The sequence below is a fragment of the Alligator sinensis genome, unplaced genomic scaffold, assembly GCF_000455745.1.
Source record: "Alligator sinensis unplaced genomic scaffold, ASM45574v1 scaffold103_1, whole genome shotgun sequence".
Classification (NCBI taxonomy): domain Eukaryota; kingdom Metazoa; phylum Chordata; order Crocodylia; family Alligatoridae; genus Alligator; species Alligator sinensis.
The window spans coordinates 1,225,146-1,239,877 of NW_005842226.1; the positions used below are offsets into that span (position 1 = coordinate 1,225,146).

General features: G+C 53.3%; 1 protein-coding gene across 1 annotated transcript in view; it reads right to left on the bottom strand.

Annotated features, from left to right (window-relative positions):
* The window catches only part of UNC13A (unc-13 homolog A), a 72,963-nt gene that overhangs the window by 31,627 nt on the left and 26,604 nt on the right, over positions 1 to 14,732 (bottom strand). Inside the window, exons 17-29 of the mRNA XM_025208331.1 lie at positions 14,178 to 14,397; positions 13,664 to 13,891; positions 12,651 to 12,792; positions 11,484 to 11,653; positions 9,701 to 9,816; positions 9,167 to 9,330; positions 7,899 to 8,049; positions 4,564 to 4,632; positions 3,861 to 3,950; positions 3,160 to 3,294; positions 2,224 to 2,357; positions 769 to 854; positions 187 to 313 (exon numbers count right to left, since the gene is read on the bottom strand). Coding sequence (XP_025064116.1) covers positions 187 to 313; positions 769 to 854; positions 2,224 to 2,357; positions 3,160 to 3,294; positions 3,861 to 3,950; positions 4,564 to 4,632; positions 7,899 to 8,049; positions 9,167 to 9,330; positions 9,701 to 9,816; positions 11,484 to 11,653; positions 12,651 to 12,792; positions 13,664 to 13,891; positions 14,178 to 14,397 — 1,832 coding nt within the window. The remainder of the gene's footprint in view (positions 1 to 186; positions 314 to 768; positions 855 to 2,223; positions 2,358 to 3,159; positions 3,295 to 3,860; positions 3,951 to 4,563; positions 4,633 to 7,898; positions 8,050 to 9,166; positions 9,331 to 9,700; positions 9,817 to 11,483; positions 11,654 to 12,650; positions 12,793 to 13,663; positions 13,892 to 14,177; positions 14,398 to 14,732) is intronic.

Sequence of the window (14,732 nt, forward strand, 5' to 3'; positions counted from 1 at the left end):
CCCCCCCGCCCACTCCTCACCTTCAACATGGGTGTGCAAACAGCCACGCAGCATGGCTGGGATGAATGCAGAGGCCAGGCAACGGCAATCACCCCAGGGCAGCGCCCTCCTGCTGGGACCTCACTAGCACTCTAGCAATGGAGGCAGCCCCTCTTTGCAATGACCTGCTGCCCCACCAGGACTTACGCAGGGTACTCAGGCACCCGGCTCTTGAAGGAAGGCAGCTCAGTCACATACTCATTGTAGAGCCACTTCACCTTGAAGTGCAGGTTCATGTAGTCAGCGCTCTTGCACAGGCGGTGCTTGTCGTGCTCTGGGAGGGGGGCAGAGAGCAGGACTGTCAGGTGCTCCTGCCCGCATCAACAGAAAGGCTTATTCCCCCTCCCTCCAGCCCTCTGCTCTGCCCTCAAGCCTAGTGTCCGATGCTGCTTCTTCAGCACCCCTTTTGATACCATCAGGACTGGAGTGAGCTGCCTTACTGTGTATGCTCACTACCACCCCGTGCTGGGTGGCATCAGAGTTGTGCAGCTGCGTGGCCTGGGGCCTGTACTGCTAGCAGAGATTCTCCTTTACCTTATCAGCCGGGATATGACTTTTGGAGCAGGAGGCACTGTGCTCCAGCTCCACTGCCAATGCAAGGAGGCTCAGGACTAGCTGTGAGTGGTCATGGCTTTTTGTTATCATTAGGTGGCACATTTTCCCCACCCTGGCTTGAGCTGAGCTGGTGCCCCCCTGCCAAGAGGCAAATGCAGCCAAGGGGAAACTCACCTTCCATTGCATACTTCATGTCCTGAGCAAAGAGGTTCCACATCACTTCAGCACTGATCTTGCCCACGTTCAGCTCCTGGGGGAACCTGGCAGTGATTAAAGGAAAGGAGGAAAACTAAATGAATACAGCAGGTAGAGAAGAAAACTCCAACCCAGCTGCTTCAAGGGGAGAGAAAGCTGGTCTCCCTGGTGTCACTATGCCCCAAGGAGAGCACAGAGACTGCTGTACAGATGTGGGGCACCTGGGGCTTTTCTGTGCTCATCCAGTCAGCACCAAACAGGTAGGGCACAGGGAAGGTGACTTATAACCTGGGCATGGCACAAGCCAGAGGTGTAGCAGCAGAGCTGTGCCCATGGCAGCACCAATTATGGCTGTGACAACGGCTGTTTTTATTTCCCCCTGCTACTGGGACAGGCATGGAGCTGGGCAGATCGGAAGGGAGAAGCTCCCTAAAGGCAGGCGGAGGGGCGTTACCATCTTCCCAGCCTGACATGGTATGGACAGCACCAGATCCACACCCACACATGGAGAATCAGTGTGCTCAGCACGACTGGGAGTCAGGACTCCTGGGTAATTTTCCCAGCAACTTCCTAACTTGCTGTGTAGCCTAGCCTAGGGACAAGTCATCTCACCTCTCGGGGCTTCCTATAAAACAGGCATTTTTTTCCAGTGGCAAGGCTCATTTCTAACAAATAGCGGCTCCTGGCTCTTTGTACTGTCTGTCCCACCCAGCCCTCGTCTCTGGCATTTTCTAAAGAGGAATCATTCCATGAAGTACGAATGGCAGCCAGCTGCCCTCCCTTCTCCAGCTCCTGACTCAGATGCCCCATGCTGGAAGTATCTTCCTTCCCAGGCACTGCATCAATGCCAAGCCGCAGGGCCTGGCACGGAGCATTCCCTTTCTGGAGGAGCCAGCTGGGATAGCTCTGACTAAGCAATTCTTTGGTCAGAAACTACAGTTTTGCCAGAAAGATGTGTCAGTTTTGATGCAGCTTCCAGCCAGGAGCTCTCATGGGTCAAGGGGTTATTTTCTGAGCAAGTACCAGAGAGAGATGAGAAAACCTGGTGATTTTGATTGGACAATGTTCGCTTCAGCCCAGTCTGGGTGCATGACAGCCAAAAGGGTTTGGGTTTGTTCCATGGCACTAAGAACATTTTCTAATCCTGAAGCTGGTCCCCTGCCAGTGCTTGCAGGGGCATGTGGAAGTGACTGTGAATTCTGTCTTTCTCAGGGGATTCAGTGCAAGTGGAAAGAAGGAAACCCCACAGAGATGTCTTCCCCCATGTTCTGGCTTCTTGGGGCTCCTATGTTGGAGCTCCCAGTGTGGCATCCTCCAGCCACCTCAGCTCTCAGCTTTGCCTGGTTAAGGCGAGAGGCTCTGTGACTCTCTCAATTCTCCCACATGCTTTATGGGGAGCAGAGGAGATGTTGCCCTCCCCATGCAGGTACTTACTGGTTCAGACAGGGCGTGTAGGAGTTCTTATCCTCTTCAATAATTGAGACAATCAGCGTGATGAGTTTGGACCAGAAATCCAGGTTCTTGATGCTGGGCCCCTGCTCCTCAGGGGGCACCTCACCCTTCTTTGTCTAAGAAAAGCCCAAATAAAAGGAAGGGGAAATCTGTGGTCAAAGACAGGTGTGAAAACAGCCCAGCTGCTCTCAGGGACTGTTATCACAATGTGGCCTCCAGACTCAGATTCCCTTCTGCTTGGGCATTAGACATAGACCCAAACCTACTTGTTCCTTCCCAGCTCATTCCCTGATGGCCAAGGCAGGACTGCTTCTGACAGACACAGGTCTGGATCCGGTCTAGGTTCAGGCCCATGTCCCTGTACACATTTCTGAGTCCTGCCCCAGACAGGAATCCTCGAGTCTTGCTCCATATAGGAAACCTGGAGAGACTGGCCCCAAACTGCAAGGAGTGGAGTTGCTCTCACCTCCCGGTTGCATCACTTGATTTCCTGCAGAATTGCATCTTTTCTGGGTTCCCTTACCAGAAGTCCACATACCAGGAGTCCCAGCTTGCTACTGAGCCTCACCTGAGCACTGGAAAGGAACCAGATCCTTAAAGTGGGTGTGTAGCAAAGGAGGACAGTGTTTTCCAGGGCCAGGACACCAACACCTGAATTGTGCTTTGGATCTGAAGTCATAGCAAAGGTAGCTGCTAATCTAAAAGGAGCGTGGCCACTAAGACTGGGTGGGGGGCAGGAATTCAGTGTAAGGGAGGGAGGAAGGAAGGAAAGTGAGAAGTCAGCATCATAAATGCCACATGCAGCAGGTCACGGCAAAGGCCTGGTGCTGCTACCCTCTTCCTGCTGCATGAGCAGAGCTCTTCATGGCAGCTCTGCACAGAGGCTCCAGGACCAGCTCTCCCACCCACCCTGCTTACGGGATCTGTCTGGTACTCCCGGCTGTACAGCTCGTGACAGTTGTTGAAGATGTATTCATAGGTGGAGTTGAGGCAGGCTTTCACGCAGTCCTTCACTACTTGGCTGGCACGGGGAGGGCTCTGTAGCTCCTGGACCTGCAGAACCGGGAAGAGAAACAAGGAAATGCTTTGCACAGGCCATTTCTTAAGATAGATGCCTGCCCCCTCAAACGTCCATTGCCCGGGAGTTGGGACAGTGATAGGTTTAGCTCCCTTGTGAAGGGCTGCTGGACTGGGGTGTCACTAGTGCTCCACCAAGAAGGAGGCTGTCTTCACACGCCCTGGAGATACATGAGGCCAGCTCACATCCCTGTTGCCCATCCTAAGCAGGGCTCCCTACTGGGTGAGAAATCCTGCTAGGCCAGGAATCTCCCTGACTTTATTCAACCCAGAGCCCTGGGGCCAGGGGTATCCACATACAGTTCAACAAAAGCCCCTTAATAACAGCAAAATCCCACAGGAGTGCAGCTTGGGCCCTAGGAGAAATGGTGAGCAATTAATTAAGCAAATCAACTTGCATATCAGCCCCTGGCATGGCCCACCCACAGCTCTCCAGCAGGGAAGCAGAGGGTCAAGGCTGAGTTGCTTTCCTCTGTGAGCTATGGAGGTCTTTCTTCATCCCACGTGGGCAGGGAACCAGAGACCTGGGCACTGGCCATTACCTTCATTCGGAAGAAGGTGATGCTGGTTAACAGATCCACTGTTGACTTGAGGTCCTGTAGCCTTTCAGGGCTGCTGGCAGGGAAGTTATTCTGTCAAATAGGAAAGAAAAGCAGAGGGCCCCACGATGAATACAAAAGCAAGAAGGTCTCAATGGGCAGGAAGCACCCAGCTGGGCATGGCCACAGAGCTTACGGCTAGGCTGATAGTGCTCTCTCCCTTGGCATGGAGTCTGCCGGACCCCACATCTCCTGACCCCAATCCACATGTTATCTACTGGGCCATTCTGACCCCTTGGCAGGATCTGGACACTTGGAAGGTGTTTCCTCACACAAAAGGCCACAGGAGATGGGGGAACAGCTGGGAGGCTTGCTAGAAGCATGAGGAGACATGTTGTGGTGGGTACCTAGCATAGAGCAGGTGTAGGCAGTGTGAACTGGGCAACTGCATGGGTCCTTGAGCTATCAGCGGTCCCCACCGCATCATGGTGATGTTTTAGTCTGGTGAAGAACGGGGACTTGAGACCGAACTTTTGCATGATGACTCCCAAGACACAAACCGGAAAGTAGACCTGCTTTGAGCCTGTGGTTCAAGACTTATTCCACCACCCCCCTGACTGAGAAAGGCTGGGATGACCACACTACTCCCATGAAGGATAGATTTCCCCAAGCATTCACTGCCCCACATGGGTTTTGCTTCCCTTACCCGGTACATGGACAGGTCAATCCGGAGCGAATTGTGCAGCTGGTCCAGCAGCTTGACGAAGCGCTCTTTCTGTGGAGACACACCCCGGGGCCAGGTAAATGGGGGAAAGGCATCCAAGGTGGCTTTCCCACCTCCCCCCATCACCCCATCCTCAGAGCAAGGCTAACAGGACTGACAGTACTGATCCCTCTTCCCAATTGTAGCTCCCCCCTACATGAACAGTGCCTATGGTTGGGCTGGGTCTCAGCAGGACTGTGATGGGAGGAAGATGTGGAAGAGAGGCCAACATCTTCCTGGATCTCTCTGGTACAGTCAACCGAAAGGTTTAGAAATGAGCATAAGGTCTGGAGCAAACTGCAGCCCAGTTAGCAGGCCACTCCCTGTTGGCTTAGCCCTAGCCAGGATGCAGTGAGACCTGCCTTGCAATGGGAGGCAATGTAGGCTGGGAGCTAGAGTCCGAGAGAACCGCAGGGGCTGTCTGAATCCAGTAGCCTCCGCAGAGGATCCTCTTCCTACTGCAGCTGAGTCCATCCCTCCTCTCCCTCAGGGATGCTAACTGCAGACCAGATGGCGTCTCTTCAAGGACGGGGGCCAGGCCACCTCACACAGCTCAGGAGCTTTTCCTGAAGTGAGGCTGATGGCTGCACATTGTCAGTGGATTCATTAAATCCATGCTACTCTGAGCGTATCTGCACAGGGCCACGTGGGAAAGGGACTCTGAATGAACTAGAGCTGCACATCCACAGTGGTTTAGTTCAATTGCACGTGGGGACGTCCTAACTGAGCAGTCGTTCAATTCGTTCCCAAAGTGATTTAACCGACGTGGAATTTAAGGCCATTTTGTAAGGGGTGTAATGCAGTTTAGTTAATCCACTTCAGGAGTGAATCTGGATTAGCGCTCATAAGGGTCCCCTTGGGTAGCTGACTCCATAGGAGCCACTCTCAATGTATGCCCCAGGGAGGGGGCTCTCAGCGAGAGTGTTCAGGGTTAGCCCTGGGCTTCGCAGCTCCCCACGTGCCAGCCACACTCAATAGAAAGGAAGCAAAGGGTGGGGAAAGGCTTGACGCAGGCTCCCCATTTATGGCTGCCAGAGCTTGCCTAGCTCTTTCCCGCTGAGGAGCTATGCTGCCCTCCTCCAGCATGACCCTGGACCTGCACACAAGGACCAGCAGTCACCGGAGACATCTGCCTGTCACACAATGGGACCTGCTAATGGGAATCCCACTATATTCCCTGCAAACGGCTTTCCCAGGGACCCAAGTCTCTGTGGCTACCCACCCTGGCATAAAAGGGCATATAGATGCTACAGGTCACAGTAGGTGCTGTGGCCCTGCTTCACCTGTGGCAGCCCTTGGTGCAGGCCCGAATCTCCCCCAGCTCTGCAGGTTGATTAAGAGAAGGAACTGCTCCGGTTTTGCCTATCAGTACTGGCAGCTTTTCCAGGCCCAGTATAACAAAGGGCCAGCTTCTGTGAGGTACTGAGCACCTGCTGGAAAATGCCAGCTGCCCTGAGTGCTCTCAGCTCCTCAAGGCAGAACTGGGCATAGGTCAAGGATACGTTCATCCTGGCAGGAGGGGATGACCTTCAGTCCCCTCTGGCCCTAATTTCTGCTCCATGTGTGACTAATGACACATCAGTGCAAGGAAGCCAGAAAGTCTTCCTTAGGCGCACACCTTGGGTGTAGGCTCACAGGAGTGAGAGGGTGACATTGTCCCCCTGAAGAGGCAAGAAAGCAATGAGCCCCTTATACAGTGGGACATTCACTGGGTCACAGCATGCCAAAGGAGGCTGGAGCAGGAGGGACATGGCAATTCCCTTGCTGCAGGGGTGAAGGCATGGGGGCTACATCAGAAAGTCAGGGGTTGGGCACAGACTGACGCCCAGAGCGGTGCAGCTAACACACCCCCTCCTCTCGGTGTGAGCTCAGGCTAGCCCACAGCCTGCATTTGCTACCGTGAACCTTCATATCATTTGCCTGCAAGAGACAGTAAGACCAGTTTTTGCAGAGACCGTGCAGAGTGCACAGATGCACGTCCCCGAAACAGAGCAGTTGCAGCACGCCTTAAAACTGGTCATGACAGGCACGCTGGGTAACACAGTGGGGTAAAGCGACACTGTCGGGTACTTTAGGGCCCAAATTTAGGCTCTCTAAAAAAAGAGAAAGAAAAAAAAGTTTTTACAAACCCTAAAGATCAAGAGAAAAACTTTTCACGACTCAGAAATACAGTTTACTTGGCTCTAGGCATCCCCCTGCTGTGTCGGTAACCCAAACCCTCCAGCACAGGGACAGACAGACAACGCATGGGCAACAGGAAACGAAGGCACCTAGACGCTGACTAGAAACACACGTGCAACTGGCTACTTGGTTTTCACTGTCCAAGCTGGGAAGAAACGAAGCAAAGAAAAGTTAAGAATTGGCCTCCAAGATTAGCACGGTCTAGGTTTAATAAGCCAGAGTGTTTTTCGGACAGCTATAGGGCTGGGTTCTCAGCTCAGTTACACCAGTGTAAATCCAGAGAAAACCCACGGACTTCGGTGTGGTTACTCCAGAATTACGCTGGTGAATCCAAGACTGAGAAAAGGCCGGTCACTTTAACTCAACAATACCCCGTGACGGCATTAACCTGTCACCTGTGGAAACTTTCCTGGTTTTGCTTCTGGCCTTAGGTCCCATTCCTACTGACACTTACACACGCACTTCATTTTACACATGCGAGTGTTCTCCCAGACATCAAGAGGGCCTCTCAGCATGTGTAAAGTGAAGCTGGTGCAATAGTCTCAGTAGGACTGGGGCCATAAGGCAAAAGTCCCCCAGTAAGTGTCCAAACTGGCTATGTGACGGGGAGTTTGGGGATCCATCCAGACCCACAAAACCAGACAAGTTTGCTCTGGCTTCAGGTTCCATCCAGAACTACCAGGGCCGTGCAAAATTCCCAAGGGATTTTGGCAAAAGTGTTGCTGATTGTCTGCAGGTGACAACGGTGACATTTTTTGCTCCATGAGTGGCTTAAAAAAAAAAAATTTTGGCTTCAAATGTGTGAATTTCAACATATTTTTTCCTGGTGACTGCCACCCGCAGGTCACAAATGGGTCTAATTTCACAAATGTCACACTTGGCTTTTTTTTTTTCTTTTTAAGCAAAATTGTGTGCATTCAAGCCAAATTGCTGCCAATTTTCCAAGGAAGATAGCCTGTTGTTTTTAATGGGATGGTCCAATTGGAAGTATCCGCCTTCTGGTGGCGGTGTCTTTGCACGGCTCTATCTACCATGCACCCCCGCCCCAAAGAGAAGAGAGAAATAGGAAAGAGAGTTTTACGCACCATAGGACTTACCCCGAAATTGGAAGCAGCAAAGCGGTCGGAGGCAGACACGTTGGTGGAGGCAGTGGTATGTGCATAGTAAGCGTTGATGTTGGCGAGCAGGGTGCTCATCACCGCCGGCACTCCGGGACACATGTATTTAGAGGACAGGCAGGCAAAGTGGCTGAAAGGGAACGGATGAGAGGCTGAAATACATCCTGCAGAGTGAGTGCACTGAGGCCGCGTAGGGTCCAGGCTGCTGGAGCTGTTTCACAAATGGTCTGGTGAGGTTTGTACGTGTGAGAGGGGTCTAGGGTGAGGTGTACACGGGGCATGGTGTAGAGGCAGTATGTGGTGTGGATGTGTCAGAGAAGTGTAGGGAGGGTGTATATATGCATGCAGTGTATGCTGGGGGATGTTGGAAGGGGTTATATGGGGTAAATGGGTGTACAGTGTATACAATGATGTATTACGGTACGCTTTGTACAGCATGTACAACGGACATGGCTATTGAGCCTGGGATTTAGGGATACAGCTTCCGAATTAGAACTTCCTAGATCTTAAATACTAGAGGCTGCAAGGGAGAGAGGAACAGTGGAAAAAACCCCGGTCATAGCTAATTCACTCTCCCTTTCAGCATCCACCCTCTGCCACTGACACAGGATATGGCACAAGATGGACCTGTGGTCTGACCCAGTCAATGGCAGTATTATGGAAGCGGGGTGGTATGGAGTGTATGTGTGCACAGTATCGAAGGGGTGTGTGTGGGTAGGCTGTGGGCCATGAGGTTCACTTTGCAGTGTGTATGTGTGTGTCAGTGGTGGTGGCAGTCCCTCGATACGTGGACGAGTCTTCCAATTCACAGGGGAGTCATTGGTCGGTCTGAGCAACACTGAGGAGGCCAATCCAAGATCTGTGTGTTAACTTTAAGAGCTGCATGTATCAGGGTAGAAGCTAAGGCATGTGGTGCATGGGTCTATGGGGTGGGGTCTGTGTGTGCAGGGCATAGGTTGTGGGTTTTAGAGGGCCTGTGCGGTGCAGACTGAACCCTGTACCATCACATCAGCACGACCCTTCCCAGAGTACCCGAGTGACTCACCAACCACTTAAGGAAGCAGAAGGGAAGGGGGATCTCTGTAGGTCCCACGTGTCTGCCTGATATAAAACTGTGTCACTCACTATTTTCAATGGAGCTGCCCCCCACCAGCCGCAGCTGAGGATCCGGCCCACCAGCTGTGCCATTTACCCACCCTTCCCTAATCACCCTCAGATAGACAGGGGGCAAAAGGGCAGAGACTCACGTCATGGCCTGGTAGATGGACTCCACCCCGTACCGCATGGCAAACTCATCCACGATCTCCTGGGCCGTCTCGTCGAAGTACACCTTCCAGGCATCGTCCCCCTTGGCGTCGGGGATCTTCACCACCCCGTTGTTTTGTAAGTCCGTCACGAAATGGAAGAGGTTCTGAGGCAGGGGACAGAGCAGATCCCTTAGGGGTGCAGTGGAGGGGGCTTAAACTAGGGGCTGGTGTGAGTGGTGGGGATTCCTGACCCCCCCACATATATCAGAGGCCCTGTATTACTCTGTTGCACGCAGGCACTCAGACCTGAAGACTGTAAGGGGAAGGGATGCTCTGGTGATGGGGACAAGGTATACTAGCCCTCGGTGCCTTTATATCCAGGCTTTTGGGCTACAGCAGAGGCACAGACATGAGGCAGGGCACGGCAGAAGCATCCTCAGCTATTGCCATGCTGGGTTGGCCATTGTAGGATGTCATTCTCCAAGCTCACCAACCTGCCCCTCCGGGCACCTGGGACAGGCCCCCCCCACTCACCTCATGTAGGCACGTGTACTGCACATGGTACGGAGCCACCTTCTCCTCCCCCTTTATTTCCACGCTGATGTGAAGCCGGATGGCTCCAGACACGGCCGACTTGTCCGTTCGCTTGTCTGAGAGAAGGGAGGGAAACGGACAAACATGAGGTTCTTTATGGGCCTCCCCAGAGGAGAGAAAAGCACCGTGGAGAACAGGCGTGGGGGTAAAGGAGAGGTCTGGGACTTCCCTGCCTTGCTCTGTGCCTCAGTTTCCCCATCCATAATGCAGGATAATACTACTTCCTTTGTCTGCCTGATCTATTTAGAGTGCGAGCTCTCTGGCTCAGGACTCTCTCACTCTGTATATGTACAGCACCGAGCACAACAAAGCTTCTAGGTGCTACTGTCATACACGTATGGGGAAGAAATTTTACCTAGTGGCTAGAATGCTGGATGGGAACTCAGGAGACACAAATTCATCCGAAACCTGAATCACTGCCCTGCCCCATGCCTCCGTTTCCCTGTCTGTGAAACCAGGGATCATGCCATTGACCTCCTTTGTAAAGTGCTTGGACATCAAATGACATGAGAAGTGCCACAGGCGAGCTGAGTATTATCATTAACTAACCATTAGGAATCGTTGACCCACTCGATAGTACAGTGATGTGCTAATAAATACATAAGGTAATAAATCACATCTACACGGTGAATAATAAGTGGCAATAATCAGCCCTACAGTGTTTAATTCTGAAACACAGGCATTGAGTATGTGGGGGTCCTGGCCCCCCTTTGGGAAGAGGGTAGGGTGACCACCCATCCCTAATTGCGTGGGACAGTCCCAAAATGGGAACGTCCAGTCCCGGTCCTGGGCTGCATGACTGCGGGACAGAATTTGTCCCAGATTCCCAATATTGTGCAGCAATCCAGGTTTTCCATTCACCCTGGAAAAATGCAGGACATGGCGGGTTTCCCCTTGCAGGCTGGCCGAGTTCCAGCTTGCAAGGGGCTCAGGGCAGTGGGATGCAGGGGCACCACGTACACATGTGCACACGGCCAGGGATACAGCCTCAGGCAATGGTGGAGAGCGACTCCCCCAGCTGCCTGCAGGTAAGTCTACGGAGGGGGTGCAGACTGAGGCCCCTGTGGTGAGGGAGGGAGTGAGACGGGGGCTGGGCTGGGGGTGCTGCCCGGCCAGGGCGGTACGTGGGACCTGGGACCAGGGCAGGGAGCGGGACAGAGCCACAGGCAGCTTGTCCGAGGCGGGATGGGATGGCTCCCCACTGCTGCATACACTCCCACAGAGGGAGGTGTGGGGGGGCACATGCCCCCCAGATTTGTGCACAGGGTGGAGGTGGGTGCAGGCTATCTACTGTAGCCTTGGGGCTCCCTGCCCTGCTGCTTTGCCCCTGGGAGCCCCACGCTTGCTGCACCGCCATGGCAAGGTATCCCTGCCCATCTGGCAGCAGCAGAGGCAGTGGCATGAAGTTGTGCACCCTGCTGCTGCCAGCTGGGTAGGCGGTACCTCACCATGGTGGCACAGGGCTCCCAAGAGGATGGCAGCAGGGAGGGAGCCCTGAGCCCACAGCAGGCAGCCTGCATCTGCCCCTGCCCCCCCGCCACGGGCTCCGCTTGGCTCTGCTCTGGGTGTACCACGGCGGGGCACATCTTAGCCCGACCCCCAGCAAAAATAAAAGTTGGCACCTATGCTCTGAAAGGCTCTTCAAGGTATGATTTGCAGCCCAGCAGAAGCAGATCCCCAGGGGGAGGCTGGGGTGGGCTGGGGATCTGGGGAGGGCATTTACCTAGGTTGTACCAGACATCCATCTCGCCACTCAGTGTTCGGACCTCTATGATCGTCTGTCCCAGGAAGTCATCGGACTCTCTCTTAAAGCGTTGCTTGACACGAGACTTGATGTCATCGTCTTCATCCCAGACCCGGACCTTGATCCGATCAGAGGAGTTATGGCATTCACTGCAGGTTGCAAGGGAGAAAGATTCCCAGAGCAGTGAGCAAAGACCCTTCTTGCTCCTCCCTGCTACCTACCCAGAGCAGCCCTACTCCATCCAGCCCAGGACTTCCGAGACTTGGGTTCCAGTCCTATCTCTGCCACTGGGTAACTTTTAGCAAGTCCTTGCTCTCTGCCGCAGTTGTCCCAAGTATAAAATGGGGCTATGAGGAGTACTTTGAGAGCTGCAGCTGAGGGGCACTAGATAAGAACTGAGTATTTCTATAGTTTCCTCAAATCATTTCAGTCCTGTTCCATAAGGCTCCCTTAAGTGTTGGGGTTGGATGAGTGGGTCCGGGGAAGCAGCTGTGGTGCAATCCTGTGCCCACTGCAATTCTGACCCAGAGGCTCTTCCTCTAGGAGAAGAGGGGACTTCAACGTTCACGGTCCTTCCGGCATGAGCAGGCCATCACAGATGCCAAGATAAGGTAAGATGAGGCCTCCTGTAGGAGATCGTAGCTCCAGGGGGTGTGAGGATGGAGATTTAATGTGGCATAAAGCCCCAGAACTAAAACCACAGGTTTTCTGACACACTGAGGGTAAGATTAATATCACAGCAAGGCCTGGGGCATCCCTTCCCAATCCACCACCCAAATCTTCTGTAGGCTTGACTGAGAGCCATGAATGACAGTGCTTCTGGTTCTTTTATGCCACAACTAAAGAAGGTCTCACTAAACACAGGCAGAGCAGTCAAAGGGGCCTGCTTCATACCCCAGCACCACCATGGACCTCAGTAGAATTACTCTGTGCTTAAGATGCATTGGGACCTACAGAGCTTCTGCTCCAGTTCCTCTACTCTCACTTAGCACCGGGTCACCGTGGGCACTGGCAATCTCCAGGACAGACAGAGAGATGACTCAGGGCTAGGCCAGGTGACCAAAACCATGCGACTGAGATGAGGAAACCCAAGGCTATGCTGGCAGCAGGGAGTTAGGGCTGAGAGCAGGGTAAGAAATAACTTACAAATGGAAATTCTCCTCCCAGACGGGGTTTAGATTTCCGTAGATAGTTTTAGTCCTTTTTTTCGTCTTTCCAACCTGGACAGTAACATACGGGTCACTGGAGCCTGTCTTATCCTTTGCCTGCAGGCCCTGGGCACAAACAACTATAACACCACACATACACACGGTCCATACACACAAAGGCACAATATTTATATGGACACACATGGCAGCACACATCATTCAGGCACAACACATACCCACACAATGGAGAGAACAAATAAAAACAGGAATCAATTGTGGATACAGAACAATCAAGCAACATGAGATTTTTCAAATCAGCAGATGCTGCACAGAGGAGCCTGACTCCGACTCTGCTTTCTGGTCCATGTCATCCAGCTGGGGCTGTCCAGGTGCTGATGGGAATTCACTTCCTTTTGTCAAAGGCAGCTGCTGGCTCCCAGAGGGAGGACCATCCCCAGCCCCAGACCTCTGGGAGACACACACATGGCACAGTTTTTGCTGACAGCAGATCACAGATACCTACCCCGTTGATGGATACAGCCCATCTGGAGCAAGACATACCTGAACTGGCCATAGAAGCAGACAAACCTGGCTTGTACAGATCTACAGGCACAGCCCCAGGGGTAAAGAGCCTCTGTGACAGGGACCTGCTGCCCTGGCTTATGCAGGTGCCAGCATGCAACCCTCTATCTTAACCCAATTTCAACTGGCTCAGGATGGGATACTGTGTGCTGGGAGCTGGAACCCCTGCAGTCACCCATTACTGTGGCCAAGATCTGGGATCTAAGATGTTCTAGCACATGGTGCTGTGTCCCTGTCCTGGAAAGCTAGAGCAGTGCTCAATAGCTCCAGCTCCAACCTTACTATGGTAAAATGACATCAGCAGACCTCCAGGAGAGCACTGAGGATTGGACTCTAAGCCCATCGCCCTCTTTATCAGTGGCACCCATGTATTCGCTGGGGAACATGTCCGTGCATCACTCCAACATGTCAGGCTGTGCTCATGCCTACCCGTGATGCTGATCTTGGCCGACCACTTGGAGGTGCCATCCAGCACGCTCTGCTTCACCGCCTTCATCTGCTGTGTGTGGGTGGCTTTGGAGACACCAAAGACTTCCTGGATCAGCTCGAAGATCTCAGGCTTGTTTCGCTCCCGAATCTTCATGCGGTCCTTGAGCACCATGATGATGTTCTGGGTCCGGTCCTCTGCCCCGTGCTTGGAACTCTTCTCAGCCGCTCCTGGGGTGATGGAAAGTGGCAGGGGGCAGAAACAATGAATGGATACAATCCTGGGCCAGACCTTCTGAAAAGGGCTGACCTAGGCTTAGCCTCTTCCCAAGCATTCGTGTCCCAGGGGTTAAAGACTTAAGGGTGGTCTGTGCATGGGGGAGGGCATATGATAGTATCCCATACACATGGCCCAAGACCTGTGCCCCTAAGTCACCTTGGCCCCTTAAAAAAAAAACCCACTTCCCACCCCACGATATTCTCCAGAAGAGGGAAAGCCACAGCATCGCTCCCTTACTCTGTAGGCAGTCTGCATTGAGCAGGTCTTGGCACTTCTCGTGGCATTTCACCCCACACTCTGTACAGCGCATGCCCTGCCGAGCAATGCCCCACAGCAAGCCCTCGCACTCGTAGCAGTAGGTGGGTGTGGTTGCGGTCCACACCTCGAAGTTGTGGGGGGTTGTGCAAGAGATGGGGTAGATTAAGGCTTGAAGGGTCTTCTTGTAAACATGGTTTTTCTAGAGGGGAAGAGAAGAGAGAACAGAAGTGCAGCCACCTCTGGGGTGCGAGCGGCAGCTTTCAACAGGGCAAGAATTGAAGCCCCCAGCAGGAAGAAGGAACCAACCCAAAGTGGGAATGGTCCCCTGACTCCCAGACTGTTACCAGCCACAAGCAGCCAGGCTGGCTTGGCCCCCTCTAAGAGAGGCCACCTCTCACCGCAGAGCCCGTCAGAGCCCCCTGTGCTGCCTTGGGAACACGGAGGGACCAACACCTCTTCCCCACAGCACACGGCCCCTGCTTTGCAGGCCCCTATCTCCTAGAAGACCCAGCCTGACCTTGCATAGCTTTCAAG